Genomic DNA, 26,899 nt, shown 5'->3' with positions numbered 1-26,899 from the left:
CTATTTTTATAATCATTTTCATCACCACAATAACAAAGAGAACCTGCACAATTTGATGAATTCCTCCCCGCCCAACAGGAAGGAGGAAGACAGACCTTTAAACAGCAACAAATGTTCTCTCTGGGTGGTGAGGTTACCAATGGATTTTTTTTTTTTCTTAAGAAACTATATTTGTAAATTTTCTTATACAGGGAAAAAAATGTGTTTTTTAATGTTCATAAAATACTACACTCTACCACTGAAAGGTTACTCCACGACTTCACATTATTGGCCCTAGAGTGCAACAGAATAATGAACAAGAAATAATAAATCCCCAACGCTCATTAAAAAAAAAGACCGAGACATTGAGTTGGAACAGCCATGTGTGACCTTAGGAGACAGCCCTGAACAAAACAAGAACACCTGACAGCAGGGGCCATATCATATCATATGCCCAGTCTTTCATTTTATTCTTATCTTGCCCTGGACTCTAAGACTGGAGTTCCCTCTTCTTGAATAGGGAACCAGGTGCAAGCAATGAAAGAAATGGATTTTCATTCCTCAACAGCAAGCAATTGGTAAGGTGTAGCTGTTATCTCCCCTCTACCTCAGACAGATATAACTATCTCCATGTAAAGGATGAGGAAACCGTGGGTCTGGAAAATTAAGTAACTTGCCTAGCGTCACAAAGCTATTAAGCATCAGGCAGAAGACTAGAATTGACGTTTGTCTGCTCCAGAATAAGGATTCTTTCTACCAAGCTATCTCCCTTCTCTAAAAAATATTCTCTTACGTTGGTAGCTGTTAAGTTCCAACTGTAATGTTCTCAAACCAGTGTGGCTCACTATATATACTGAAAAGAAAAGAAACAAGAAAGGCAGATGTCAAGAAGTTCTATTAATAACTGCCCAGCACTATCCACAATGGAGCTAGGTGAGAGGCACTAAAACTTGATTCACATGACCCCTGCTGTCATTTCAAGCAATCAGTCCAACTCTTTAAAAAAGCTTATCACTAACACTCTCCCCAACTGAGAGCTTGCAAATGTCATTCCCAAGAAAACTTGTCAGATCACTACATGGAACCTCTACATTCCAGGTGCATTAGCTTTCAACTTTTTAATGTTAAAAATAAAGAGGAGGAACTTCTCTGGTGGCGCAGGGGTTAAGAATCCGCCTGCCAATGCAGGGGACACGGCTTCGAGCCCTGGTCCAGGAAGATCCCACGTGCCGCAGAGCAACTAAGCTCGTGCACCACAACTACTGGTTCTGTGCTCTAGACCCTGCAAGCCACAACTACTGAGCCTGCGTGCCACAACTACTGAAGCCCACGTACTCTAGGGCCCATGCTCCACAACAAGAGAAGCCACCGCAATGAGAAGCCCGCGCACCGCAGTGAAGAGTAGCTCCCGCTCGTCCCAACTAGAGAAAGCCCGCACACAGCAACGAAGACCCAACGCAGCCACAGATAGATAGATAGATAGATAGATAGATAAAATGTATTTTAAAAGTAATTAAATAAATAAAGGATAATTGTTTCTACCCAAAAATGGCAGTTGCCAGGTTAAGGTCACTACAGCATGGTGACCAGAACACTGGCTTTGCAGTTATCCAGACCTAGGTTCATAACCTAGTTCTGCCACTTAAATAAATGTGTAACCTTAGGCAAGTCAATTCAATTCTATAACTTCATATACAAAAAAGCCAAGATAGATAACTTCTCCATAAAGGATTAAATGAGATAACCTAGTACCTAGGACCCAACACTTAAAAAGAAGGTGGAAGGGCTTCCCGGGTGGCACAGTGGTTGAGAGTCCGCCTGCTGATGCAGGGGACAGGGGTTCATGTCCCGGTCTGGGAAGATCCCACATGCCACGGAGCGGCTGGGCCCGTGAGCCATGGCCGCTGAGCCTGCGCGTCTGGAGCCTGTGCTCCGCAACGGGAGAGGCCACAACAGTGAGAGGCCTGCGTACCACAAAAAAAAAGAAGGTGGAAAATTAATGATACATATATATAAATAAATACATATACAGTCATATATATATATATGATACCTATATGATAATTATATTATCATATAAATGATACATATATACATGGTCTGAACTCTTGATTTTATGATGTAATAATCAACTGGTTGAATCTGGTTATCTGAACCAACTAAAATATTGATTCAGTTCAGCTTAGTTCAGAGACAACAAGATATTCTAGTTCAACTGTTCTAAAAAATGTTGAGGGTTAGTCCTAGTTCAAAGTGTTTCACTTTTTTTTTTTTTTTTTTGGCTGTATTGGGTCTTCATTGCTGTACACAGGTTTTCTCTAGTTGTGGCAAGCGGGGGCTACTCTTCATTGCGGTGGCTTCTCTTGTTGCGGAGCAGGGGCTCTAGGTGCGCAGGCTTCGGCAGTTGTGGCTCACGAGCTCCAGAGTGCAGGCTCAGTAGTTGTGGTGCATGGGCTTAGTTGCTCCGTGGCTTGTGGGATCTTCCCGGACTAGGGCTTAAACCCATGTCCCCTGCATTGGTAGGCGGATTCTTAACCACTGCGCCACCAGGGAAACCCAAAGTGTTTCACATTTTTTAAAAGTATGTATGTATGTATGTGTGTGTATATTTACATGCATGTGTGTGTGTGTGTATTTGGCTAACTTCAGAATTTCATCTCACACACACACATACAGGGACTTCATTTGTGGTTCAGTCTATAGATTTTTGTTCACAGGTCTGCTTACTACAATGGGTTCCTTGAGAGCAGGGAACAAGTCTGTATTGCTCATCTTTTTATATACCCAGCACCAGTACAGGCCCTGGCACATACCAATCGTTCAGTAAATATTCATGGACTTGAATTTTCAGAAAAGCCACTCAAGAAACTCGCTAGCTTTAGGATTCAGGAGGGCTCAGCTTGGCAAAGGGAATGCAATTTCCCCCGCTATAGATACTTGGCAGGTTTTCTTTTTTTATTTTCAGATAATGACTAAACAAGCCACACACTGGATATCGCAACAGTAAAGTTTTCACAAACAAAACTAAAATGGAAAACTCTAGAAATAGTAGCATTCCAGTGTAGAGGAAAGAAAACCAATTTTGGAATCATGCAAATTTTGGGTTTAAATGCTAGCTCCACCACTTCACAGATATGTAAAGATTAACTTGGGTCCAATCACACATATCACCTCTGAGACCCAGTTTCTACATCTGAAAAAATGGGAATAATAATACCTATCTCATAGGGTTGTCACAAAGCTAATATATGTGAAGCCCCAAGTACAATTGGTGGTGATTTTTTTTAACAGTTTTATTGAGGTGAATGAGTGATTTTTATTTTTTAAGTCTTTACTATTCCTTTTCCCCTCTCACAGGTGGCAGAAACTATGCCTAAAGGGAACTACAGTACTATCTTTACTCCTGCTTTTCAGAAGGTACACTAATTCAGCCATATATCAATAGACAGGCTAACTGGCTAAAGATGCAACTGTTCATGGGTCCAATGTGGTAATTTTAAAGGAGGCCCTTTCATGCAACTCCAGAGCCCCAGCAAAGTCAACCAGGCTCTTTGGGTAGCCTGTTCCTTCTCTTCTTAATATGGGCTTGCTGAGAGGCATGCAATGTGAAGCAAAAGTCATCTTTGTGATAAACCTAAGATGTAGCATATAAACAACAGGCATTCTTTGAAAAAGCCCATACCCAAATTAAATTTTAATCACTAAGTTTTAGCACTTGTTTGGATACTGGAGGTAGGGAGGAGGAACACTAGTGTTAAAATAATATGTAAAACCAAGGGGTAGAGAGAAAGGAAGTCTTCTGGGTTCATATACATATGTTTACTTTCCATTCACAAATGGAACAAAATAGAGCAATGATTTGCTAATCCCAATCAGCTGAGCACATATTTCACTTTACTGTGCTGCATACTCTATCATAAACTAAAGAAAATGAAAACCTAAGTAAATGAAACTCCCAAATACACCTCTGAAGACAATATCTGTTCCATTCACATTTCAGTGAATATCATTCAATATTTCACCTTATTTCAAGGTCCAATCAAGGCAAAGTTTACATTTTTTCTCTTAAATGATTTTCACTTGGAGAGATGAGTCAAAGAAGAACTTTTAACACGTTTGGGTTTCCATTTTCAACAAGGTAGGAACCCATATTTCCTCCCACTCACCCCACCTCCAGAGAATTCACAATACTGTTACTAAAATATATTGAATAATGCCTTCCATCAGTCAATTGCTTTTAACTGAATGCAATAAAAATAATCTGCTCGTCCAGACCTCATTAACAACTACAATTCTTCGCCTGCTTAAATTTCTGGAAAAAAAAACTGGATCAGTCCACTAAAAAGCAAACTGTAACATTCAAGTAAGCATCTTCAGAGAAATAGAGACAAAGATGTACACTATTACTATAATGCAAATATCCATTATTTAGCACCAAGGAGAACACATGCAATAATGTCTGCTATTGCAAGAACATTTTTGTTAAAGATACATCACATGCAGGGAAGCCGCTTTTCCAAGGATAAACATACATTACCCTGCAGCATCGCTGAAACACCCAATCCCTGGACCCTAAGAGTTGTAACCTAAGTTTTTATACTGACCCTAAGACAGCTGGATCTTACATTAAATTCACTCTCTAGTTAACTGTGTTAGTGAGGTTCCAGCACAGTTTTCTAAAGAAAGCAATCTGAATCAATAACCACACCAATGCTGCTCAGAATGTTTGCTCATAAGTAAATAAAAAGCATGATCCCAATATGAAGGAAACTCTTCTCCTTCCTGGCCCCCCCAGCTCCACTTAAAGACTGTAAACATGAATAGAAAGATAACCTTGAGAACAGTAAACTCACCCACACCATCAATAATATCCCTCTAATTCATTTCCTGATTCTACAGTGTTTTCCTAAAACAGGGCAGTCTCAACAGGATGCCAGGAATTCAATATTGCTTTTTAAAGATATATCAAACTGTCTGGAATATACAGTGATGAAAACTGAATACTGCTACTGAAACCATACTAAATTAAATTCATGCTTTCTCTAAACAGAGCTTCCCCAATAAAGTCACAATGTTTTCTGCCTTGGCTCTCTTACAATCCATCCCAACAAGTGAGGTCAGTCCAGCTGCACTCCTGCTAATAGCTTTTTTCTGGAGCAACCCCTCCCACACCCCAAAAGAATTTTACTTTTATCTGTGGAATTCTCTGCCAGCCTCGGCCTGGAAAACTGGGTGGACCCTAAGGACAGGTGTGGGAGGTGGCCCAAACTGATAGTTATTGCCAGCATAAAGCTGTGATCTTTATAAGCTTCAATTTGAGGCTTTGTACCATTAGTGATTCTTTCTCCACTCCTTTATGGAAGGAGGGAGAGAAAGCAAGCCAAAAAGATGAGTTTCAAAATAGAAAAATCACCACTTGAATTATGAAATCCTCCCAACTCAACAAAGAACTGTTGAAAGTAGCCAAATGGAAAATGTCAAGGTTGTTTGGGTACATGCACAGCTATTAAACATGAGAATCACAGCTTCAAGGTGGGGGTTGGGGGGATAAAAAGCAGGAGCAGAAAAAGAGGAGCACAACAGGGCCCATCCAAAGACCCATTTGCTCAGAAGGGCCCCTCCTGGCATGAACTCCTCCATGTGGGGCACCCAGGCTGGAGGAAAGCAGAGGGTTACACAGAACATTTAGCAGACTTAACATTGGATTAAACACACTACTGCAAGTTTCAACAAATGTTCATGGTATACGTAAAAAACACATTTACAACAAGAAAGAAGAGAGGCACCTGGAGACATCTGACACTGGGCATGCTCTGCAGGCAACTCAGTGCGCACATGCTCTCTACCAGGTTGGCGCAGCCTAGCCACAAAGACCTTGGCACAGAACACTGCAGGATGACAAAAAGGAAGGAAGAGAAGAAGAAGCAGTTAGAGGCCGCAACAAATCACTCCTTCACACAGGCAACTTGAATGTTAGTTGGGCGGGGGGTGCACCCTTGGCAGCTTGGAGGTCAGGGGTGGTAGTCCAACAAAACTTACTGAAACCTTGGGAGAGGGCCCACTTTCTGTCCTACGGAAAGGAGGTTTCTGCTGCCAACCACTAACTCCTCAGGATACAGTGAACAGAATAAAGAGGGAGAGAAAGAATGTTTAAATGAAAACCACTAAAGGGAACTGTAAAGTTTGAGTGCAAAACAAGATTATGGTGAGATCGACACTCTACCTTCATAAAAGTAGTGGTTTTTGGTCTATGTCATGTAATTATAATTGCTATCATTACATCACCTACCATGTGCCAGGCACTTTAAATGTGTTCTCTAATTCCCACACCACAGCGTCAGGAAACTGAGGCTCAGAGGTAAGTCATTTGCACAAGGACAAACAGCAAAGGAGGGGAGAGTCAGAATTTCAAACCTTGATGGCTGCTATTAAAACCCACATTCATTCCACAAGACTATGATGCCTCTATTACCATTGATCACCTGAAATTTTATCATCTGGGTACAGTTTTGCACATCCCTAAATAAAATTACAGGAGACCTAGAGACATAAGGCAAAAAGAACAAGAAAGATAAGCGACAGACTGATTGATAGATACAGGAAATAAAAGAGCTGATAAAAACGCATCTGATTTTGAGTGTCATCCATATCTCTGCCTTCCCAAAGGAAAAAACTTTAGAATAATCATGATTTTCATTTTGGACTTTGCTTACAAAGTTCATTTGACACAAGTAAGAATTAAAAGCTTCTTTCATTTACCCATTCCCATTCCTCTTTCAAGAGCTTGCTGGTTTTAAGGGAATTAAGAAAAAAAGTAAAATATAAACATATGCATTATGGCTAGTATTTTTTAAACCATTAGATTATTTATGGTATTCAATAAGTACTTTTTCAGACCTAAGGTCAATTAATTTACTCTGGCAAAATCAATAATCATGCCAAAAAAAAAAAACAAACACAAAAAACAAACCTGAAGGTGGGTGTTTGGGTTCAACCAAAATACTGCAGAAGCCTCAGGCCCAACCTCATAAACTTGTTTATTCTAGCTATAATTAGGATGGTTAAATATACTCACTTTCCTGGGACAGTCCAGGTTTACACTTGTCCCAGCATAACTTTCACTCTCAAAGTGTTCTGGTTTGGTAGATAAATTCTATGGTTACGCCAGCTATAATATAAACAAAGTCCACTATGCTTGAAATCAGACCCGATTCCTTCCTATCCAGCATCTGTACTTTCTAGTTATATCTCACCTATAATGTAACTAGAGTATTGAGATTATTTAGAAAAGGTATTTAAAGAATACAAAACCAGGGCTTCCCTGGTGGCGCAGTGGTTGAGAGTCCGCCTGCCGATGCAGGGGACACGGGTTCGTGCCCCGGTCCGGGAAGATCCCACATGCCGCAGAGCGGCTGGGCCCGTGAGCCATGGCTGCTGAGCCTGCGCGTCCAGAGCCTGTGCTCCGCAACGGGAGAGGCCACAACAGTGAGAGGCCCGCGTACCGCAAAAAAAAAAAAAAAAAAAAAAAAAAATACAAAACCAGAGGACTCAAATGGAATAAAAAAACAGAGGAGGTTTTCAGTAACGATAACATGCCACACATTTCCAATAGTGTGCTTTCATTTCAAAGCTTCCCATAGCCAATACAGTAAAGTATATCACTGATACTCCAGTCACACATATTTTGCCACTCCAACACTTTCATAGAGTGCCATAAAAGATGCTGAATAAATGTTTGTATAATATAATGAAAATAGCTGCCATTTATCAAGCTCTTGTTATATGCTAGACAGCTGACATAGTAAACCCTCACAAAAACCCTTGTAAGACAAGTATTATTCCATTGCACAGATGAGGAAACCAAAGATCAGGAAAGGAGAGCTTGATTTGTTGAAACAGCAACTTGTCCAAGGTACAAGAAAAAAAGGGCTAATTGATGGCAGAATTAGGACTACAAGTTAATCCCGTCTGACTCTAAGCAAACATGTTTTCTTTTTACTACAACAAACTCTCTCTATCCAGAGATACCTAGCAAAATGTTTAGGGCAGAGAAAAGGCCCAAACACATTACGTATGTATACACAGATTACACACATTATTTAATTTAAATAAACTTCCAACATCCTCATAGCTCAAGTTAGGTTTCTTTTTTGGAATCTTTGTAGTTATCCAAATCACAGAATCACTCAGATCTGAGAATAGAGTTTAAGGATTATACTTGTACTCAGCAACTAATACCAAATTAGTGCCAAAGCTCATCTGCAAATCAATTTTCATTTATTCACTAAAAACAGATTCCCTCTGCAAGGTTTAACATGTATTTGCCTCAAAGGGTAAAAACCATGAAGGCATAACGTACTGTACCCTGATTAGATTCTGCTAGTAACTTGAGATCCAGAACTTAAAAAAAGGACCAATTTTCACATTCAATAAATCAAAGAATCATAGACTGTGGAAACTGGAAGACCAATTAGTTCAAATTTCCACCCCTGATTTCAGAAGTGAAGAAACTAAAGCCCAAAGAAGAAAAGTAATGATCTTCCCAAGGTTTCCTAATCATCTAATGATCGAATTAATACTTACAAGAATATGGAAAACAACATAAAGAAAAACTTCTGAGAACTTAATTTCAAAATATTAAACGTTTATTACAAGTATTTTTTAAAACTTGATATTGAACGTGTATATCCAGAAAAAGACTTTTAAAGGACCCTTTGAGGGTCCAGTTTCCAAACTTATCTTTATAACGTCCATGGAAGATACTTTGGGGTAAAGAGAGTGATGCCAGTGTTCATAACAAGTATTAGAACTGCCCTACTTTCACACTCAATTACCCTGAAGCTAAACAACCAACCACAGTGCTGAAAAATAGTCTTTACTCAAAAGAAAATGCCACTCTAGGAAATACATCCATCTTTAAATAAAGTCTACACCTGCTCATCTAAATAAGGCTCCTCTTAGGTCTAATGGTCCAAGAGGACATTGATCTAATTTGAAAATAACGGCTAAACATAAAAGTTCCATATTTATCAACCTAAGAGCATTAAAATACAGCTCTGACCACAAGCAGTAATTGATTCTTAACGCTGCTAATTTTAAACTTAGGGACCTGGTTGAAAATCCATGTTGACTATTGTGGAACAACTATTATCCATCACTCTTTAACTGAATAATGTAAAGATTTCTTCATATAAGCCATAATCACAGTGCAGACTATTATCTTTTTCTTTTTTTCTTGTTTTAAAGCTAACAGTGGTCTATCTTTAAACTTCTGAAACACTATCTCATTGTTAAAATATGTCTGAAGAACTTTCCCTGATACCGTGGGTATTTACCAATTTTAACAAACACTTATTGACCTACGTATTAAGCTAACAACAATACAAACTAAGCCTCTTTCCTCTTGAGACTTCAGCCTGGAGCTCAAGAGAAACCCAGAGGGATCACAATGGAGATGCTTAAGAGAGGCCTTTCAGGGGTAGAAAACCCCTAAGAAATGTTTGTTTTAATTTCACATTTAGCTACTTGTAATGACCAATATTCTAATTTAGGGTTGTTCACAGAGAACAGGAAATGATTCACAGGGGATTCTAACATTAACAGCAAATACCCAATTAGACTGATTATATTTGTATGTTCTATAGCCAAAGAAAATAACATTAATCAAGGAAACTGATAGTGTTTATTAATTTTGTCATACCCACTGTATAATCAAAAACGAAAATCAGGGCCACCATGCTGAGAAACACTATAAGACAAAAAGAATAATAGCTTTTGGCATTTTTCAAAAGCAAAAAGTTATTAAAAGAGGTAGGAGGGAAATGTCCTAGGCTCTCTTCCTATTGCCATAGGAACCACAAATCAAAAGGGAAAAGTGGCTGCAGGCACCTTGCCTCTGATTGGCTAGCTTTAAGAATAACTCACAAAAGCTAACTTTGGTCTGTGTCTAGATGGAATTGTTTTGAATATCTTGCCCTGATTCCTTCTCAAAGAGGCAATTCTTTTAAAAGCTACTCAAAGAGGTATTTTATGTTAATCGTCTCTCTAATGTCACTCTGATTTAGAAATAATGCCCTATAAATCCTAATTTGTTTCTTTCCACAGAACCATTACCAGCTTCTTCTATCATCACGATTGAGATAACCAAGTTGAGGGGCTTAAATACTATTCCATTCAACAAAAAACTTACCTGACCTTATATCTGCAGACAGAAACGCAATGAAGACATTCTCTCTTTCCTCCAGCAGCTTACAGGAGGGAATTTTGAGAATGTGCCATGTAAATACACACACACACACACACACACACACACACACACAGAGTCTCTTAACACACCCAAAGGAGGAAAATGCCTAAACTAAGCCATAAAGGATGAGTAGGAGGCAGCCAAGGGAAAAAGAGAGAGAGACACATTTCCGGCAGAATAAACAGCATTAAGCAAAGCCAAATAGCTAAGAAATGGCAGTCCTATTCAAGTATCTGCAATTAATTTAGCATGACTAAAGTATCTAAGTGTGAGATGAGGAAAGCCTGATAGAGAGGGGCCAAATCACAGAGGACTCCCTTATACCATTCTATCGAACTTGAGACTTCATCCTGTAGGAAAACAGCTCTTCGGCTGCGTGCTATAGCTCACCAGTTAACAGCCAATCCTTCCCAGGTGTGTGGTCCAATATTTTATCAACGTGTATGAGATTTTGTTTTTCCCTGCAACTCAGTATACCTACTGCTTCAACAATATGTGTCAGAGGAACAGAAGCAGGTCATGCAACACACTGGCAAGGGTGGGGGCGAGGTTCTTAGACTAAGAGAAGTAGGAGATAAAGCATAATATCAAGCCAAAGCCAAGCCGATTCAAGCAAACATCAAAGAAAAAAGATGCTGTTCTCTAGAACATGTGGGGAACATTTGCCACATGCAAGAATAGAGAAAAAAGAAGTTGGCTCAATAGTAACCCAATGATAAAGAAAGGAAGTAATAAACAGTATACAAAAACTGTATATGTTTTTATAAATATTGTGAAATAAGAGTATTTAGGATGGTTTAATTCCTTCAAATGAGACATCAAAAACTTTAACATTCAAACCATTGCTAGAGACAATGATGAGACAACTATTAAACTTTTAAGCAGAGGAATGACCTTTGGCAGCTGGAGTGAAGCATGTTAAAGAGAAGTTAGAAAGATAAGTCTATTAGAGAGACTAAAGACAGCCCCTCATTTTTATTTTACAACTAATGCAAATTTCTTTCAGCTGGGCTACAAAGAGTAGAAACAAGGGCCAACACTTACCTTTGGAAGTACATGTCTAAAGTCAATTTTTTTCCAATAAAACTCCCACCATAATACAAAGAGTGCCATGATAATGAAATGGGAGCTACCAAATACAGAAGGAATGAGAGAAAAGATCTATTTCATAGTAATCACTTGGCGATAACACGCTCTCCACTGGGAATCTCTATCCAGGAGTGGGGACTTGGTTCTGAAGAATGATACAGTAGGTGGGCTCAAGGAGAGTATGAAACTCCAGCCCTCTAAACCTAGATGTGACAGCTATAGAGTATCCATTCAGTTTCTGCTGGAGGCTGTCCTCATCTCAAAGCAAATAAAGCAAGAATTAAAGTTAATCCAAATTAGGAACTATCCTATTGTGTCTGAATTCTCAGACTGTTGCTTTTCAAGAAGCTGCAGTAGTTGTAATGAAAACAGAGCCACAAAGCTTTTAAAAGTGTCTTTCTGGGGCTTCCCTGGTGGCACAGTGATTGAGAGTCCGCCTGCTGATGCAGGGGACACGGGTTCATGCCCCGGTCTGGGAGGATCCCACGTGCCGCGGAGCGGCTGGGCCCGTGAGAAATGGCCGCTGAGCCTGCGCGTCCAGAGCCTGTGCTCCCCAACGGGAGAGGCCACAGCAGTCAGAGGCCCGCGTACCGCCAAAAAAAAAAAAAAAAGTGTCTTCTAAGAGTCACAATGTAGGTTTCTGCTCTTATAATGTTTGATGGCAGCCTACAAGAAATAGCAAACTCTCACCAAATAACTGTATTGTTTTTAAAACTAAGAACCATAATAATCAGGTTGTAGCATTATGAATTCTACAACCTGATTAACTTTTGTTAATTCATAGTTTAAAGCTATTTTCCAAAGTGTTTTAAAGAACCGAACACTGGTCCATGCCTCAATGTGTGAAAGGTTTACATTTCCTTATAATGGTATTTTATTATAACAGAATTTGACAGTAACCATGTGACATGTAACCAAGAACGTGAATGCTTTAATTCTTAGCAACTGTACTGTAGAACTACATATTTATAGATAAGGCACCACAGGGTATTTTCAGGCTGGGATATATGTTAAAGGAAGAAAAGGGCATGGGGAGAAGGAGGCAGTGGAATGAGAAAAGAAAACAGGATAAGAATGAGGAAAACTGAAATTTACTTTCTGACAAGTTTTAGAGATGCAAACCCAACCAAATTGTAGTGGAATCAGGATTCAAAGCCAGAGCCCAAACTTTCCTTAAATCCTACTACTAAAACCAAAACAAAACCCCCAAAACTTTCAATGTCCAAATATCTCATCTTATATGATTATCTAAAAGAAGATACCAGAACCCAAAACTAAAATGGATCTTCACAGTTTTCTTTGGTAGAGGGACGAAGGGTAATTTTTCTTTTATAATTTCTATTCATCCATATTTTCTAATTTTCTCCAATGAACATCTAGTACTTATAATAATATTTTAATACTACATTGTATAATTTTAAGTGATGCTTTATTTTTGTTTAATTATATAACTAGTTATATAAGTTGTTATAAGTTACAAATAGTAACTTGACAATTTAAATAAAAACAAATTCTTTTCCCAAGAATTAATTGAGTCTATCTCAAATACCTGTGGTTTAAAATGAGTTAAAATGCTGAGTGCTAGAAAAATATTTTACCTAGTGACCTTCAGAAACAGCAGTGAGCATCAAAACGGTAACAGCTTATTCCTGAGTAATTTCAAATGAAAAAAAAATCATCCTTGTCCACTTCACAACTACCACTCAAAACTGTCACTATGTTTTTTCAGCACTCTAACAGAAGCTGGAGAGAGGAAGGATTAGATGTATGAAGGGGGAAGCAGAATCTCTATTCGAAGCAGCATGACAGAGAACAGGATGTAACACAATAATCTATTTCCGGCATAGCCACATGGGTCCTCAGTTGTACCAGGACCTGTCTGAGGTTCAGCTGCCAATAAGGAACAGATTCCCCTAGCAAGCTCCAGGTCAGATCAGTTTGAACCCAATCCCAATGGGGTTTATCCAAGATCCACAAATCCTGAGACAGCAGAGAAGTAAACAACAGTTAAATTAAGTACGTCTGAGCCTTTAGGCAGTTAGCATCTCTGTTCCAATTAGGAACATTTTTCAGGACTAGGGGAGACCAATAAACTATAAATTTAATATCATTTTCAATTAAAAATGTAAATGAAATTTACAAAAAAGGATAATTTGGGAAGGAGATGCAAATTTGTGTTTTCAGAGTGCCTACTATGTGCTAGACACTGTACAGCTATCGTGATCTCATTAACTGTCACACCACCTCTGGACAGACAGGTATCTTAGTTTTAAAGAGGAAGAAACTAAGGATCAGAGACATCAAACCACTTGCCAGAGGTCAAAAGTAGCAGACTTGCAACTCTGACTCCAAAATCCCTACTTTCTTCCCTGAATTATACTCCCTGTCACTTCCTTTGTTAGACATTAAACTCCCTAAAGCAGCAATTTTCCTCTGATTTACTTTCAAATTTTATCTGCTTGTCACTCATCTATACTGCTGATGGGAGCATAACTGGTACAACCTCTCGTGTGCAACTTATCAATACATACTCAAGACTTGAAAAAAATGCACATCATTGATTCAGCAATTTCATATGTAGGGAATTATAATACAGGAAAAAATAAAGATATGTCCAAAAATATAGCTAAGAAGATGTTCATCACATGACTGTCATAACAGCAAAGGAAAAAATGCCCAACAATAGACTGGTTAAATAAATTACAGATCATCCAGAAGATAGAATATTATGTTTCCACCAAATAAAAATCATTTTTATAAGAGTATATTTACTGACCTAGAAGTAAGTTACATAAGAAAAGGAAGTTACAATACAATGAAATAAGTTCAAGAAAACTTAAGTGAATAAAGCCTACAAAATCAGGACTTACATTATATTATGATCTCATTTTATTTAATAAAACACACATAGGGGCTTCCCTGGTGGTGCAATGGTTGAGAGTCCGCCTGCCGATGCAGGGGACACGGGTTTGTGCCCCGGTCCGGGAAGATCCCACATGCCGCAGAGCGGCTGGGCCCGTGAGCCATGGCTGCTGAGCCTGCGCGTCCAGAGCCTATGCTCCGCAACGGGAGAGGCCACAACAGTGAGAGGCCCGCGTACCGCAAAAAAAAAAAAAGCACATATAGGATACAGAATTAAATACAGGTGATTTTTTACTCTTTTTGTCTACCATAGTTTTTCAGATGCAGCCAATATAAAACTGGCAATATAGTATTCAAGTTTCTCACCCCTTTCTCCTCCAGGCCACCTCAAAACAAAGTGGCATTTCCACACTATTACTTGGGGTTCTGGTCCTAGCAACTTTTCCCTTGGTTCAGGCCCATGCTCCAATGAATGTGGAGAGCAGGTGGGGTTAGGCTAGCTACCAGAGTTTGGCTGCACTCTGAGGTGACAAAGACATTACCCTAATAGCTGAGAATACCCAGCCACAGAAAACTCTTCAACAACCGTGTTGTCTTAGGAGGCTACCACTTCTAAACATCTGACAATCCATACTCCACACTGCATGACACCTGAAAAGAATTCCAGGGTGCAAGAACTAAAAACTCACCTTGTTTTGTAGACATCATCTGAGCACCAAGAGACATCTGCTCTCATTATCTATACCTGGGCACCAGCCCCACCCTGAGTCAGTCCAACCTCCCCTTCTTTACCATTCCAGACACAGGTGCTGGCGGCACCCCTTCCTCATCCTTCTACCAACTCTCACAAGCCAAAAAGCTTTAATCAGAGAATTTCTGGAAGTGCCTACACAACAAGATCTGACTGCCCTATCATATCAGTACTGAACGAAAATTCTTACCCTACTTTCATGTAAGAGAGTGCAAAGTTTATCATGTTTTAAAAAGAACATTAGAGTTTATTTCCTGGCAGTCTTGTGGTTAGGACTCCATGCTTCCACTGCAGGGGGCACAGGTTCGATCCCTGGCCAGGGAACTAAGACCTCGCAAGCCGCTCAGCATAGCCAAAAAAAAAAAAAATTAGAACACAAAGAAAGAGGAAACTTTTTTTCCCCTGATATAATGAACACTCTCATTTTTTCTAGGAAGAAATATCACTTTCAGAAAGATGCCTTAAGGAATGTTACTGCATCTACTCTCAATAGGTCTGACAATTATAGTCAGACCACATCATAATCCTACTTTAACTCTTTCATTTAAACTGATTATTCATTCAAAAAGTTTACGGAACATGCCAGTATACTAAATGCTTCAACAGACAACACAAGAATTCTGAAAACCAAATATTCTGGTATCAAAATTATTTCTGGAAATAAAGCTATATTATTTCCCAGTTCACTAAAGGGAGATAAATGGCTAAATTCCTGAAGTATAAAATACTTCAAAGAAATGCAGTTTCACTGCTTTCAAGAGTATTAAAACTCAACCTCCACTAACTAATGGTATTTTAAAAATCACTTCCAAAGACTTTCAAAGCTTCCACTATCTAACATACTTCCTGTCTCACTGTACCTATCGAACGAAAGTTGGTCCTGCTAAGAAATCTTTTGAAATCAAACCTTGCACCATTTAAACAAGCCCTCTAATATTTTCTAAACACTGCTCATTTCTCGAATATCCATTTATTTTCAGAGACCTAACCAGCCCCCATTCCAAAGAAACACATATTCCAAGTTAGTAGAGTCTCAATGTTTAAAATTTTATACACACACACACACACACACAGCGATGGATCTAGAAAAAGATCGTAATCAAAAGTTTGCTTCTTTAAGCTAGGAATAGCATGAAAGTGAGTGGTCCAAGCTAATAGATATACAGGGATTTATCAACCCTTAATTAAATGTATAGTAAACTTTGCATTTGCTCTACTTTCTCATATAATCCCCATTGTTCTCATATCCTAAGCAGACCTTGGTTTCAAATAAGAATGAAGTTTTGTGCCTCACAATCCACTGGGCTCTAAGAACAAACGAATCTGTCTTTCAGCCGGGGGCTAGGACTGCCTTAGTAAGGATTCCTGCTGCTTGCTGCACAGCAAGGTTGTCTTTGATTCCCTTCACACTGTTTCCTGCAGGCAATTGGGTATGGGGAGTTCTTACCTCTTGAAGCCAGAGATTTCATTAAATTCTGGAGCTGAAAGGGACCTTATAGAGAGCATTTTGTCCATCTTCTTAAAATGTTTTTATAGCCCAGGTCTTCTAAATATCTCACGAGGTGCTTTTGGTATGTACCCCCTTGAAAGCACCTAGTCTCAACAGCAGATAATTGCTGCGAGACACATGCTACAATAAGGTCAACCTATATGTTACAGACCTTTGTGCAGGAGTACATATGAACACAGGTAGACTACAACACTCTGGAAGTTCTCACACAAAGGAAGTAATGAAGTCAAGATGTAAAGGCCCAATATCAATTTAAGAGATACTGGACTTCTTTGTCAAAAACACTATTAAGCTCCATTGTTTTAATAACTTTATGTATGACAGCTATAAGTGTTCAGTCAAGATGTTCTACAAAGCACAGAACAGAGATGTCACCATCATAATAAATTTTTTATTAACTCTGAGAAAATAGAGAATTGAGAGGAGGATCAGAAGACAAATCTCATGCGGGCATTTTTTTGCTGCATTTAAGACGAAAAAAAATATTCCATGATCCACATTTCTTTTAATCGACGAATTAAAAGTCTAAAGAGAAACAATAAAAACAGCTACCAAGGGGCTTCCCTGGTGGCGCAGTGGTTGAGAGTCCGCCTGCCGATGCAGGGGACACGGGTTCGTGCCCCGGTCCGGGAAGATCCCACATGCCGCGGAGCGGCTGGGCCTGTGAGCCATGGCCGCTGAGCCTGCGCTCCGCAACGGGAGAGGCCACAACAGTGAGAGGCCCGTGTACCGCAAAAAAAAAACACAACAACCCCCCGAAACAAAAAAACAGCTACCAAGATTGGGATGTGAGCAAAAAAAGGTTGAAAGGGGGATTTTTACTTTTACTTTGAAAATAATCAAATTCAAAAACCAAAAATTGGTCTATAAACCACAGGAAAACACAAAGTACTAAACTTTCCTATAAAATTTGTACTTTATTTCCAAATAAACTAAGTGTTGTATTTCCAAAATAATTTATAAAAAATAAAGTAATACAAGCAATTAATAAGACAATTTACCAATTTACAATGTAATGCTTTCAGGTCCTCACAGCGCTTGTACAGAGTAGGAATTCAATAAATATTTGCTAATTTATCAAATAATTAACATGTAAAGTCCAGAAGGTTACATGCAAAGCAATAATTTGATTCAGAGGCTAGAGAAGAATGTAATGTTGTAATTTTAAAGGGCTGATGGTGGACGCTTGTTTTTTGACTACATCATCTAATCACAGTGTGATTAGGTGAATAAGCACATACTCGGGAATAAGCACATACTCCAAGTTGAATCCAGGATTTCTACAGGAGCCACAAGAAATCTCTTTCCCCACTGAGCGTGAACATAAGAGGATGAAAGCTGGAACTGCCCTCATGCTACCACAAGGGACAGCTGGTTCTAGGAGGTACTACATTCACTCTGAGGAATAAAGCTGAATCCACATCTACCTCTGGATTTTTCAAATTATAAATTCCCTGTTTCAGCTTAAACCAGTTTTGAGTTGGGTTTTCTGCTACCTTATACTGGAAAAAAATCATAACAAACCTTAAATATTTAGTTCAAATAAAACAGGCAAAAGCCAAAAACGTATTTGACATGGCCATGGTCTTAAAGACAAAGAATATTCTGTAGATGAAACATTCTTAAATTTATTTTTATTTTCCTAGGAAGTCATTTTATTCTACTAAAAGTATTCAAAACTAAATGTTCGAAGAATATCCCATTCCTGCTATAACACAGATACTAGACAAAGAAAAAAATATGTAACAGGGTAAACTAAACACTGAGAAGAATGCAGAAAGAAAGTACAACAGAAAAAACGAGTCCTGATTTTCCAAGGAGCTCTGATACCCAATACTGAGAAAGCTGACCCACTGCTTTACAGGCATTTAATTCCAAATAAGCAATGACGTTGGTAGTACCAAGTACAAGCACACCAAATAAATAAATAACCTTAGAGCAAGGAATATATTTATCATCTAAGATTACAAAAGTCCTGCAAACTGCTACAGACACAGAATATTACTATTACAAGCAGCGCCTAACCTGTGCCCCTCCTGTAACAACTAACCTTATTCTATGCATTTTTGTGTAACTTTAACTCTTCCTTTACCTTATTTTACTACATTTATTTTTTCCTTTCATCTTCACTTATCCACTTATTTTGTTTTTATCTTCCTACACTGTATGGGTCATTGTAATCACTCAAATTCTTTTTTTTTTTTTGAAATAAAGTAAGGTTTAAGTATATACCAACAATAGCAAAAGTCATTACATTTCTGAACTGAGAAAAAGAAAAAAGTTGAAAATTTTAAAAACTATAGGAATAAAACTCTAATACTGATAGTCAATACCATAAAATGTGTCATCACTGTCCTTGGCAAAATTGACAACGACATGTGGATATTCCTGCAGCCAGGTTACTGCTTCTCTATCAGCTGTCAATAAATTATGCAGTTTTTAACTCAGAAAAATGCAAATGCAAAGAAGTTCTGTATTTCTTCAAGAATCACTTACTTGGAAAGGAGAGAGAATATCACAAAAGTAAGAAAGCACCATAGCACAGTGGACATAGCATGAGTTTTGATTTTTGTTTTATTTTGTTAATTGATAGAGAAACAAACTAAACTTAAATCTAACAAACCTCTGGATGTGATTACCAATTTATAAGAAATACAAATGAGATCAGAATATGTAGACCTAATAAGAACATAATTAGCAAAATCCAAATTTGGGGAAGTTACACAGAACAAATGACCAATCCAGTTTCTTCCATAAATACACAGCAAGAAAAAAAGATGGGAGAGGCAATTTTTATAGATTAAAAGAGATTTGAGAGACTATTAACTATATGCAATGTGTGAACCAACTCTGTCTCCTGAATTGGAAAAACCAACTACTAAGAGACTTTATGAGAAAAACAAGACAAATTCCAACAGAGGGCAATACAATATACCTGACCAGTGCTCCGAAAAACTGTCAAGGTCATCAAAAACAAAGTCTGAGAAAATGACACAGCCAAGAGGAGCCTAAGAACACATGGCAACTGAATGTAAGGTGGGATCCTGGATGAAATCCTGGAGCAGAATAAAGACATGAGGTAAAAACTAAAGACAGCTGAATACACTATGGACTATAGTTAATAATAACGCGTCAATAGCAGCCCATGACCACGCTTATGTAAGATGTTAATAATGGAGAACACTATGCAGGGGAAGAGGGTATATATGACAATTCTGTACTACCTGCTCAATTGTTTTGCAAATCTAAAACTGTTCTAAAAAGTAAGCGCGATTAATTTAAAAATTATTTGTGAGACAATTAAGCAAATATAAACACTATTTGATATGAAGGAATTATTGTTAATTTTTTAGGTATAATAATGGAACTATGTGCTCTATATGTGTGTGTTTTTATCAGTTTTTTAAGTGCACATCTTTTACAGATACATACTGAACTATTCATGGATGGATGAATGAATAAAGTTAAAAGGGTAGACTACAGCAATGTTTCCCAAGGTTTAGTATTCAAGGTGATTTCTGGTGACACGTAAGGGTGTTTTTTTTGTTTGTTTGTTTGTTTTTGCGATACGCGGGCCTCTCACTGTTGTGGCCTCTCCCGTTGCGGGACACAGGCTCCGGACGCGCTGACTCAGCGGCCATGGCTCACGGACCCAGCCGCTCCGCGGCATGTGGGATCCTCCCGGACCAGGGCACGAACCCGTGTCCCCTACATCGGCAGGCGGACTCTCAACCACTGCGCCACCAGGGAAGCCCAGTAAGGGTGTTTTTAATGTTTAATAGCTATACATTTAATTTAAATACATTATAAAAAATATACAGCGAGCACATCAAACCCATGATTTCACAGATTTTCATTGCTTAGGGTAGATTTCCCTTAGGAAAAAATTTGTTAAGACTAAAAAAAAACACTTAGGCAGAGGTAGGTTAAGATTCTAGATTCACACTATGTGACCTTAAGCAAGCCAGCTGTTTCAAGGAGTACAGCACCTGCTACATCCAAAGCAGGCACTCAATAAATATTAACTACTGCACTATTGATAAAAAGCCAATCTATCAACAGAACTCCAACAAAGGAGAAAAGACTGGAACTGGGGAGAATGAGTTAAGCACAGAATGAGGGAGCAAAGGAAGCATGAGGGCTTACAGAGGCAATTTGGGCAGGGGCAGGCAAGGTTTCCCCTGTTCTTCTCAATCTCCCCAAATACTGACAATCTGCTGCTGCCCACCTACAACCTGGAAACTCTGCTGCTCCAGAGTCTCTGGCACTTTTAAGAGTCCCAAGCTGCCACCTAACACTCCTCAAACTAAGGTGATACCTAGAGGTGCGGAATCTAAAATAATCAGAAGAGTTTTTCTTTTCTTACCCCAGGCAGGGATGGGAAAGAGCACAAGGTTTTGTAGAGATAAAAAGGAAGGAAGGGAGGAAGGAAAGGAGGGAGGGAGGGAGGGAGGACAAGAGAAAGAAAGAGAGGGAAAGAATCACTATGTGACCTTGAGCAAAAAAATAATTCTCTTCTCCAGTCTCCATTTCCTCACATGCTAAAATGTGGAAAATAAGCCTATCTTTCAAGGTTACGGTGAAGATTAAAAGGAATCGTAGATGTAAATCTGGCATTTAACGAGTGTTAGTTCCCTCCCTCCTTACTTTGGCAGGGTGATAAGAGAACCCTTGGTGAATATAAGAAGTTGGGGTGAAATACACAAAAATAGTAAAGAGCCTTGGGTTGTATCAGTTTTGAACCAAAATAAAGGAGGAGAGGAATTCTGGGGTCAGAAAGTTTGGGAAATACTGGGAAACATATTATTAAAATGACAATTACCAAGTGAATTTCTAAGAGGAGGAGATTACGTGCAGCATTTACTAAATTTACTTGACCTAAGGAAGCAACTCCCAGTAATAGTGATCCTATTAATCTCACACACTCACACACACACACACACACACACACACACACACACACGAAAAAAAAAGGGAGGGGGGAGGAAACGAAAGGTTAGCAGTTTACAGCAGCTGACAAATCCTTCAAAATGACAGCTGTAGTATTACTATCTGGACAGATCAGAAGTCAATGTCTGGTTTAGAGGCAGAGAGGGAGAGAAGGGATGCGTTTTGATCTTCTGAAAGGAGTTACTGATGCCAACAGCTTAATTTTCATGACCAAGTCATTTAAAACTAAGAGATGATAGTGAAACAGAAAACACCAAGCAATGGAGTGAATGTATTCATTTTAAAAGTACATATAAACTTCTGATACAAGATGGTTAATTCTTATTTGCCCTCCTAAATTTATTCCTTCATTCAATCAACTGGGCAATTGTATGGCATGCACTGTGCTAGATGCTGGGAATATGCTATGAACTGAATAGGACATGACAGACGTGATCCTTGTCCCCATGGAGGTTACCTTCTTAATAAAGAAGCTGACTCTAGTGGGGGATTACGCAATACGTTTATCAATTACAATTATGTTAACAGCTGTGAAGAAAAAGAACTGAATGCTGTAATAATATGACAAAGGGAATCTAACCTGTAGAGGGGTACATGGGGGCCCAGACACAATCCCTGAGGAATTGATGCTTGAACTCAGCTCTAAAGGACAAGCAGAGGTTAAATGGGCAAGAAAGGAGTTAAGGGTGAAGCCTCCCTGATAACAGATAATAGATGTTAATGCTTGTTAGGTCAAGACAGAATCTGGTGCACTGGAGGAAGGGGTGGGGGAAAATCACTGTGACTGAAGTATGGAAAGCTGAGGTGAAAAAGAGCAAAAACAGACAAGACTCAGGAGGAAGACAGAGGTGCCAAGGCTGCGGTTTCTGACTGTGCAACTGAAATCATCAAAGGAATATCAAAGTAAAAGACAATGGCACTGGAAACCTGGCTAGGGTGCTCTCCACAAATATAAGGAATTTCTATTAAATATAATAGAGAAAAAACTGGACTGGAAACAGGGGTTCACTGCACATAAACAAAGAAAAGTCTACCTGAAAAGTAGAAGAATTCCCAGCAGAACCTCACTTCCTAGGTCAAAGCAGCAAAGGCTAGTAGGAGTGAGTGTCCCTGAAGCTGTCAGTGAGGCCAGTCGAGACGGATCCTAACGTGCTTCATAAAGAGCACCAGCAGCCAGGGGGGCAAGCCAGAGCAGTGACCTGGCTTAAGCTTGCCGCAGACAGTCTGCTGAATAAAGCAGATACTCCTGCAGCTGGCTTCAAACAAAAATGGTCATTTCAATCACAAAAGGGCAGCACTGCCCCAGCCACAACAAACTCAGAAGTTCCTCACCCAGGTGACTTCCTTCTGCTACTCCCCAAATGCACCTGGATCTAGAATCAGCAGAGAAGACAGCTAATCTACATATTTCCCTTTCTTCACGAAAGAAACATAAATAGCCACAAACCTAAGACATATATGTCCAATATCACTAGTAATTTAAAAAAATAAAATTTTAAATTCTTTAACCAAATTGGGATTTTAAAAAATTATTAATACCTTAAAATGGCATAAACATGGAGAAAAGAGCACTTTCATAGACTATGGTCAGTTTGATATGTCATGTTCATATAAATAACAGAAAGTGGGTAAAACCTTTGGCTATATAAAATACACATGCACATTTTTTGTGTACACTCTTTGACTCAACAATTCCACCTCTTAGAACTTACCCCAAGGTAATACTCACAGATTTGTTCAAAGATTAAACTTCAAGAAAGAGCACCACCTTTAAGTTGCTATAAATTAGAAATAACTTAAATGTCTAATAAAGGAGTGGTTTAACTATTTACCATTTGCATATTCATGCATATTTGGCACCCCTTCAAAATGTTATAAAGAAATGTATGATGGTTCAGAAAGATGTCACAAATATTGCTGAGTTTTAAAGGCAGTTTGAAAAATAATTTTATGTGTGAAAAACAAATATGAAACATATATCAAAGAAAAAAATATGTATATGAAGGCAGAGAAGTATACCAAATATTAACAGCAGTTATCAGTGGAACTTTTTATTCTTTTTGTTTCTTATTTTACATAATTTTTATTTGCAATTTTCCTATAATAAATATAAATTACTTCTGTAAAAAGAAAATGTAAGTTTCTTACGCAACATTTTTTCAACAGTTTTTTAACGTATGTGTAAATAACAGTACTGGGCTAATTGGGTAACCATGGGAAGTAAAAATGAATCTTGATCCCTATCTCAACCATAAAAAACAATTATTTTGAGATGGTAAAAACATACCGCTTCTAGAAGGCGGCACAGAGTATCTTTAAGACCTTAGAGTAGGCAAAAATTTCATAAACAGGACACAAAAACTAGTAACTATGTAAGAAAAAATTGATTAATTAGACTTCATTAGTATGAAGACCTTCTGCCCATCAAAAGACAATATTAAGACATTGGAAATGCAAGCCACAGAACAGGAGGTGTCTGCAATATGTATGTCTGACAAAGAACTCGTTTCCAGACTATAATAAAGAATTCCCACAAATCAGTAAGTAAAAAGACAACTCAATTTTTTTAAAGGGTCAAAAGATTTGAATAAGCATTTCTCTAAACAAGATAGCTAAATGGTCAATGGGCACAAGAAAAAAATGCTCAACATCATTAGTCGTTAGGGAAATGTAAAATAAAACCACAATGAGATACTATTTCACAACTATTAGAATGGCTAAAACTGAATGACAATGTCAAGTGCTGATGAGGATGTAGAGCAACTGGAATTCTCATACACGGTCAGAGGAACTCTAAGAATGTACAGCCTCTTTGTGAAAAGATCTGGCAGTTTCTTGAAAAACTAAACATACATCTACACTCTACCCCAGCAATTCCACTCCTAGGTATACACAAGAGAAAAGAAATGTCCAAACTAAAACTTGAACATAAATGTTCACGCAAGCTTTATTCGTAACAGCCAAACACTGGAAACAACCCAGATATTCATCAGCTGGCGAATGGATAAGCAAAACTGTGTATACTTGTATAATGTAACACTGCTAAGCAATGAAAAGGCACAAACAACTGATACAAGAATGAATCTCAAAAACACGTTAGGCAAGATAAGCCAAACAGACTAAGAGTACGTGCAGTATACGCATGCTGTACCCATCCCATCTATATGAAATTCTAGAACACGCACAACTGATCTACAGTAATAGAAAGCAAGTTACCTGAGGCCGAGGATGCTGTTGAGGGGACTCCAAAGGGTAATGAGGGAAGGTTTTTTTTGGTAGAAATGTTCTATATCTTGATTGTGGTAGTGGTTACATGAGTATATATAGTTTTCAAAACTCAAACAGTATACTTGAGTACATTTTATTGCATGTAAACTATACATCAATAAGCTGATTAAACAAAAAAACCCCAAAACTACAAAATAGATACCAGTACACACTCATCAGAATGGCTAAAATGAAAAGGATTGGCAAAGCCAAGAGATAACTGGAACTCTCCACATTATAGGTAGGTGTCTAAATTGTCATAAGTGCTTGGAAAACAGTTGAGCAGAATCTACTGAAACTAAACATATGTCTATCCTCTGACCCAGTAATTCCACTCTGGGGTTTTTATAACTGAGAGAACCAAGTGTTTATGTCCACCTTAGAAGTGTTATTCACAATAACAGCCAAAAATTGGAAACAAACCAACTAATTTATCAACAGTAAAATAAATGAATCATGGACTATATATACAATGGAATAATGCACGGAGGGAAAAATACACAACAAAATGGATGAATTTCACGGATACAGTAATGGGGGAGGGGGAACACAAGAGTACATATATATGCTATATAACTCCATTTATATAAAACCCAAAAACAGCCATAACTAACCTATAATAAAAGAGGCCAGAATAGACCTTTGGGAGGGTCTATTGACTGGGTGAGGCATAGACAAAAGAGCCCTCAAGTGGCTCTAGCACGTTTTCTATCTTGATTTGGGTAGTAGTTACACAGTGTAGTATACACACATGTAAAAAAAATCATTAAGCTGTACACTTAATATTTGTGTTCTATACTGTATGTAAGTTAAAAGCAAAAAATATATATATATGCAAATGCCCTTTAATCTATCTTTGTTCATCCCTTGAAGCTGGATGCTCTTTACACAGTATCCAGGTGTGGCCTCTGTCAGTGTGAGTCACTCTCATTCCCAGTCTACTCAGTTACATGTTCTTCATGTCCACCTCCCTCAGATTATCTGAGCTGGTGGTGCTACTAAATATCTGGAGTAATGGCACTGGAAATGGGACTGGATAAAGTCATGCCCTAACCAGACAGGGAAGATGTCCAAAATACTTATTATTATTATTACCAGTATATATGGTTTTAATAAAGGTGTAATTTCAAGTCTACAGTACAGTCAGTCCCTTGTTGATTCACTATCCTTTTGATTAAGTTCTTGCAGAGATTGTGGGGAAAATTAAATACAAGCAGCCAACATTCTGAAAATAAGTACTAGCATTGCTAATATTTTTGCTTGAAAGTTTAGCTCCACAATTATAAGGAAAGTGACTTTTAAAATCATAATATTCACTTTATAAACAACTTTCAGAAATAAAGCCATGTCAGAGTTAGACTTTGTTGAAGCACGTTATTTGCATATTGCAAAACTAAACACAGTGGCAACGCATGAAACTATTACTGCTGTCTTCCAAAATTAACCAACAGATTAAAAAATATGTGGTTAAGTTCCAGAAACTATAATTAATTCATTCACAATCAGTTAATTCATAACTGATTTATGAATGCAAAGCTTTTTAGAGACAGGACTTCATGTTTTAAGAGAGTCTGATTTACATTCTCTTCAATACATGCACATACATACTCATATCTATCAATACAATCTACCCATTCTACATTTAAAATGTCTCATCTCCTCCTCTTCCACACCATCTGTTACTATCTTGTGATTTCTTCCCTGGAACATTACAACAGTCTATTAATTGGTCTCCCTGCTCCACTGCATCCTCCAAACTGACTGCCAGAGTGATCTTTCTAAAGCACAGATTTTGCTCAAACTTTCAGGTCATCTCTCATCTCAAACCACACCCACTACCCTCACCCTTCCTCTCCTGCAGGGATGACAAGCTCAAAAGTAAAGAAGGCCTTACAGGAGCTATGGTGACCAGGAAAGTACAAGACTTGACTCAAAAAGGCAGCCACTACTCAGCTCCAGTTTTCAGGCAAAACCAGAGTGTTTTGATATGAAATGTCTAATTTTTAAAAATCTATGCAGATCAAATAAAATACATCTGTGGATCTCTATCTACAGGCTACTTGTCTGTAACTTATAACCTAAAGGATGACCCAAGATTTGGTTATAATCTCTTTACAAATTTATCTACCTCAATCCCTTCACACAAACTACACTCCAACAATCCACAGAACTACTTACTCCCAATAGACAATACACACCACTGCCTCCCAGCTACTGTTCATTTGGTTACCTTTGCCATGATATT

At 38.3% G+C, this 26,899-nt stretch overlaps 1 protein-coding gene across 8 annotated transcripts in view; it reads right to left on the bottom strand.

Moving 5' to 3' along the window:
- The window catches only part of FBXW11 (F-box and WD repeat domain containing 11), a 132,556-nt gene that overhangs the window by 89,379 nt on the left and 16,278 nt on the right, over window positions 1-26,899 (bottom strand). For 5 of the 8 annotated variants that reach the window (XM_033432071.2, XM_033432069.2, XM_049708097.1 and 2 more), the window contains one exon: window positions 5,766-5,867. The exons of the other annotated variants lie outside the window; for them this stretch is intronic. In XM_033432071.2, the coding sequence (XP_033287962.1) occupies window positions 5,766-5,867 (102 nt within the window). The remainder of the gene's footprint in view (window positions 1-5,765; window positions 5,868-26,899) is intronic. 8 annotated transcript variants of the gene reach the window in all.

The sequence above is a fragment of the Orcinus orca genome, chromosome 3 (genome assembly GCF_937001465.1).
Source record: "Orcinus orca chromosome 3, mOrcOrc1.1, whole genome shotgun sequence".
NCBI classification, from domain to species: domain Eukaryota; kingdom Metazoa; phylum Chordata; class Mammalia; order Artiodactyla; family Delphinidae; genus Orcinus; species Orcinus orca.
The sequence above is the reverse complement of the archived record's forward strand: the minus strand, read 5'-3'. Positions and strand labels throughout refer to the sequence as shown.